At 35.0% G+C, this 6,469-nt stretch overlaps 1 protein-coding gene across 1 annotated transcript; it reads left to right on the forward strand.

Annotated features, from left to right (window-relative positions):
- The first annotated feature begins 3,341 nt into the window (after positions 1-3,341).
- Positions 3,342-4,652, forward strand: LOC150075497 (uncharacterized). Its single transcript, XM_090388338.1, has one exon. It carries the CDS (start codon positions 3,752-3,754, stop codon positions 4,604-4,606), a length of 855 nt encoding a protein of 284 aa, XP_090244464.1. The 5' UTR covers positions 3,342-3,751; the 3' UTR covers positions 4,607-4,652.
- Positions 4,653-6,469: the final 1,817 nt, after the last annotated feature.

Genomic DNA, 6,469 nt, shown 5'->3' on the forward strand with positions numbered 1-6,469 from the left:
AAATTCAGTGCTTTCCTAAAATGATTGTAAAGGAAGGCTCAAGGGAAACTATCACCAAGAAATTTAATGCAAGCAATTTTTTAAATTCCTTTTCTATTGGGTCAGCTTTGACGAATACATCTGCTCACATTTCTGTCTGCCATCATAACAGAAACGAAGACTTTGCTTATTGCTGTGAATCCTTTGGTTTTGGGTGCCGTTCCTTGATGACATGGTTAAAATCTTGGGACATCCAGCATTAATTACCATTTATATTTTTTCATTTAATTAGTAATAGTAATATTAATAGAGGCATGTGATGCAAGAAAGCAAGCATATGAGCTTATGTAGCATCAGTGAAAAAAAAAATTCGCAGAATCATTCCGTCTGAACGTTTGTACAGTTCCTCCTTGAATTTACTATAGCTACCAACTTCCACAATGACAAATGGAAGTTTGTTCCAGTAATTAATCACCTGTTGACTAAAGACAAATTTCCGCACATCTATCCTGCCCTGTCTTTCCTCAATTTGAATTTATGCCCCCTTATGTTTTTAATCTGAGCAAGAGGAAGAATCCCATCAGAATTCAGCATGCTCAACCCATTCAAGGCTATATACACCTCAATCAGATCACCTCGCAGGTGCCTAGTCTCCCGATTCTGCAATTTGCAGAACTTCAGCCTTTTTTGGTAAGAACACCCCCTTTGTTCCCCTCACCAATCTTCTTGCCCTTCTCTGTACTCACTCAAGGAACTCTACACCCTTCCTAAAATGAAGTCTCCACACCTGGACGCAGTACTCAAGGTGGGACCTGACCATTGCTTACACAAAGGGATAATCACCTCCTTTTTTACCTGTGAGCAAAATTCCCGCGCGTCATTGATAATACCCCATAACCTGCTCTGGCAGCTTGTCTGCATTGCTCAGAAAACTTCATATCTGACTGGACAATTACTCCCAGGTCTTTTTTAATTTTCCCAAGCCTGAGTGTAGTACAATGCAGGTGGTATGTTCCTCTGGGGTTAATTCTACCCATATGCAGTACTTTGCATTTGTCAACATTAAACTTCAGTTGTCACTTCTTGGCCCATCTTCTCAACTTTTCTAGATCCTTGTGCAGTAGCACACTGTCATTAACAACCCTGCCAACCTTTGTATCATCTGCAAATTTCAACACTAACCCTGATATACCTTCATCAATATCAGTGGTAAATATACAAAACAATGGGCCAAGACCAAACTCTGTTGGATTCCACTAAGAATGTTAGACCGTGAAGTGCAGCATCCGTTGATTACCATTCTTGTCTTCTCCCACTCAACCATCCTTTTATCCATTGTAGAAACTTAGCCTTAATACCATACTGCTCTAATTTATACAGTAATCTTCCATGTGCAATAGTGTCAAAAGCTTTCCTGAAATTCAACTATATGATATAGAAATTATATTTTGCATCTAGTTCTTTTGTAACCACCTCATAGTATCCAATCAAATTTGCCAGACAAGACTTTCCCTTAACAAACCCATTGTGTCTGAATTATTGCTGCAGTCTTTTCTAGATAATCCTGCAATGCATCTTTAACCAGTGACTCCATTATTTTCCTGGAACCAGTGGCGGATTTAGCACTTCAGTGGCCCCAGGCGCAATTCAATTTTGTGGCCCCTTTCTAAATATTTTCGGTATCACTACCGTGTGCATTCTACGCACACGTTTTTACTATAGCACGCGCTCTAGATTTGGTGTTCCAGTGTTAATCATTTTGGTTGCGCAATGCTTTCATACATATTTTATTAATTGGGAATTAAAATTAATTCCGAATTATCACCTCCTATAAATGTGACGCCTCGTCAAACAATTCAATTATGATAAATACGAAAACAATATATAAGATATTACAGATACTTGATAACAAAACAAAAATACTCCTACACTATAACACGATCCTCTAGTAATTTGTAACAGATTCGTACGTGAAATGTTAGTTCCGAAAGCTATTAAAAAAGAAGATGCTCCGTTACACCTTATCCACCGCTGTAGTGATTTCAGAGGCTTTCAAAGACTACTGCGCTTACTTATTGATTCCCAATTAGTTGCGAATAGTTTTGAACTGCCTCCGCGAACAAATCTCATATCGTTTCTTGAGCAATATCATTACAGGGTTCTTCGCTCGTGGAATTACCTCCACTAGGAAAAAACTAAAAGAGTTTAATTTAAGCATTAATGATGTAAAATAATGAAATGTAAGCCAGCAGAGTGGCAGAGCAACGAAGAGAAAAAGATTTTGACAAATAAAAAGTACCATTTATAACTGGCTAATTTAATTATATTAATTGTTTAAGTAATCTACTTATATATATATATATATATATATATATATATATATATATATATATATATATATATATATACTGTATAGTAAAGAATAATTGTATTAAGAAGCTAATTAATCATGGGGGTGGAATGAATGTGAAGATAACATAGCAAAGTTTAGCTGCTTTTCACTGCTACTTTGTAAGCTACCATATTTCTCTACTATCCTGAGCAGTTTGGACATTATGTATTTAACTGCGTTCATCACATATTTCATTTCAATCTATACAGACAGGCGCATTATAGCCAAAGTAGCTTATGCGCCATCAAACCTCCATATCAACAACAACAACAATCTATACAGACACCATACCATAATTATAATTTTATTTTTATCACACCCAACGCTAGGAGCCGCTAGCGTACCCACACATAAATAAACCGCCATTTTGGTCAGTTTTACAACGTAACGGTAAGCGCCTTTCTTCCTGCCTATTTCGATATTCATTACTTTAGTTTTTCTCGAGGTTTGAAAAACTGTTTTTCACTTTTTAAAACTGTTTGAAGGACAGTTAGACCTTAACCTTCATTAACAGTGAAAGTTGATAGGCACTGCGAGATAACTATTTGAAATTATATTTTGTATGTTCAGTTGATTTTACATTATAAACTAAATTCTTTTCCCTTTTTGTAGGATCAAGAAGAAATTATTTTCATGTCAAGAAATATGTGAAACAGATAACATGAATAGAAAAAGCATTGCTTTGTGACAGTCTGTGAATTTTAAATATTGTCAACAAAAATAGGTTTTTTACTAAATGTGAGTGATTAACAGTTTGGTGTTAAACAAAACAATTAGGGTTTACAGTTTAAACAATCCATAAAAATATATTGTTAGACTCTAAAATTGCCACATATTTAACAGACTAGAAACAATTATTCCACATTACAAATTTCTAATCAGTTAATATCTGTTAAATGCATTTTGATATAAGAAAGATTTCTGAAAGCATTTAAATTATACAAAGAGAAAAGAGAAAACTTTAAGAAAAGTGGATAAAAGTCAGAAAAATGAATTGAGAACATGAAAAAATAACATTATGTGGAAAATCATTTTCTGGTCAAGTCACCTGAAATCACTTGTTTGTTCATACTCGAGAGATCATTTTGTTGTGAAATATGTGACAAGACATTTTCATACCAAGAGAACCTGAAAAAAACAGCTTTTAATGCACCCAGAGGTGAAACCATTTTCTTGTGAAAAATATGCCAGGACATTTCACAATTAAGTAAACTGAAATCACACATACTGAGAGGAAACCATTTACTTGTACAACATGTGCCAAGATATTTTTGCAGTCAGCTTTCCTGAAAAGACACCTTTTAGTATATTCTGGAGAGAAACCATCTTTTGAAAAATGTGGCAAAACATTTTTTGCAGTCAAGTAGCCTAAAATCACACATGTTTGTTCACACTCGGGAGAAACCATTTTCTTGTAAAATATGTGGAAGAGCATTTTCACTTGCAGGTAACCTGAAATCACACATGTTTGTTCACACTCGGGAGAAACCATTTTCTTGTGCAATGTGTGGCAAGACATTTTTGCACTTAGGTTACCTGAAAAGACACCTTTTAATACATACTGGAGAGAAACCATTTTCTTGTGCAATGTGTGGCAAAACATTTTTGCAGTCAAGTAGCCTGAAATCACACATGATTGTTCACACTCGGGAGAAACCATTTTCTTGTGAAATATGTGGAAGAGCATTTTCACATGCAAGTCTCCTGAAACCACACATGTTTGTTCACACTGGGGAGAAACCATTTTCTTGTAAAATATGTGGGAAAGCATTTTCATGTACAGGTAACCTGAAATCACACATGCTTGTTCACACTCAGGAGAAACCATTTACTTGTGAAATATGTGGAAGAGCATTTTCACATGCAGGTAACCTGAAATCACACATGTTTGTTCACACTGGGGAGAAACCATTTTCTTGTGCAATGTGTGGAAGAGCATTTTCACGTGCAGATAACCTGAAATCACACATGCTTGTTCACACTCGGGAGAAACCATTTACTTGTGCAACGTGTGGCAAGACATTTTCGCAGTCAGGTAGCCTGAAATCACACATGCTTGTTCACACTCGGGAGAAACCATTTACTTGTGCAACGTGTGGCAAGACATTTTCGCAGTCAGGTCACCTGAAAAAACACATGCTTGTTCACACACGGGAGAAACCATATAACTGCAACAAACCCAAACCCATAAAGTATATGTTCAACATATTTCAAGGTATTTTAAGGGTTCTGTGATTTTCAGACCATTTTTTCATTTGTATTGAGACTCAGGCTCCTTATGATGTGGTAGGATCATTTCTATTTTATAAAATTTTTTTTTTTTTTTATATGAAAACCCCAAACACGAAAGGTATCAAAACCTATAGTATTTAGTACCGTGCATGGGTTGAAGGAGAAGTATGGGGGGAGGGGGATGCCGGAAACTTTGCTCTAGAGACTAAACATGGGTTTCACCACTTTAAGCCTCCAATAAGCAAAGTGGTGGTATTTCACCGGTTGATGACAGTTATCTACCACAAACCATATTTGAATTTACTACTCATAAAGACCTTTTATTTACCGTGTAATCAATGAACATATTTGTGCCAGTGGATGATTTAAAAAAATTAAGCTCAACTCAAAACTCAAGAGAACTATTTATCACTGAAAATGTTATTGCTCTTAGTCAATATCAGATATTTGGTGAATCAACCTTCTTTCAAGGAATGAGTAGCAATGAATTTTTTTCATTAATTTTTTTCACAATGGAAGAGGACATTTATTTTCAAGAGAAGCATCTCTCCTGTCCAGTTAATATGTAGATTTTTTTTCCCCAAGCCAGCTGAAAGAGGTGTTAAGTAAATCCCAAAATGTAATTCGTGCTCAGTTATAATATCAAAACTAGAATCTGTTTGGGAGCTCCTTACTGTACTTTTCCTTAAATATATTAAGAAGTGACAGCATTGGAGGTATTTTTAGTTTTGTGAACCATATTGGTACTTATTGAAATAACACTCAAGACTATAGCAGTCATAATATGTGCAGAGGAAGTAATGATGTTGATGTCGTTACAAATATCTGTGTATCCATTGTGCACAGGATGATGTAACTATTTTAATTGATGTGTAGTGTCCTTCAGATTCTTGGTAGATTATATTCTGATGTTGTTTAAAGCTTTTAGTTTGTTGAATTTGCAGTTTGCTGCTCTCTGGAGTGGTGTAGAATTCTGTAATTTATTCAAGTTTTGTAAGAATACTTCTCCAAAATGAAAATAAAAAATAGAAAAATATTGTGATTTTATGTGTGCATCATTACTAGGTCGGAGAAATTTACAGTTAATCATTTGGAAAACGAATACAATCGCTACTTGTATTTAGCTGTCATGTGGGCTAAAACCACTGTCAATGGAAATGTGCATTTCTGCACTTTACCACTTACAGCTAGTCTATAATAAATGAAATAAATAAATACTAGTTTTTATTATACGGACTCAATTATATCATATACTCTGTCACAATACTGTAATATAGCACTGTATCATATATATATTTCCACTTGTTGGGCCAATGGCAAATCACTTTGGAAGGTAGAAATCCAAGACAATGAATATAAGTGTGCTGGCCTAAATTGGCTGTGCAGTAAATTTTTCTTAATATAATGGTTAACTTTGTACATCCTTCATGCATAGACAGCCTTCTCCATCAAAATCTAAATGTATGATAAAAAGATCTTGTTGACAGCAATTGTTTTGAAATTTGTTACAAGTCTTTGTAGTGATTGTAGCCAAAATGTTTCTTCCAACCATCAGTTATGTTACTAATTAAACTTTTAGAAGCTAGTTTTCCCCTAATCTTTGATTTCTTCCTACTCTCTAGCTGTGCGGCCTGAAATTCAAAAATTACTTCACGCTCTCAGCTACTGCCTTATATGCTGGCAGATTTGAAGAGGATTCTACTCACTTTTTTGTTTACTTTATTAAGACCTCAGACAACTGCTCATAACTATGATTCCAAAACTTTCTCCTAAAACCAGAGGTAAACTACTCTTTTCTAACTAGATCTTAAAGACCTTCCAAAATTATACTGAACTAACTTTCACAAAGTCCTTTTGAAAATTCAA

Source organism: Mastigoproctus giganteus, chromosome 14 (assembly GCF_048544385.1).
Source record: "Mastigoproctus giganteus isolate SK-2022 chromosome 14, ASM4854438v1, whole genome shotgun sequence".
Classification (NCBI taxonomy): domain Eukaryota; kingdom Metazoa; phylum Arthropoda; class Arachnida; order Uropygi; family Thelyphonidae; genus Mastigoproctus; species Mastigoproctus giganteus.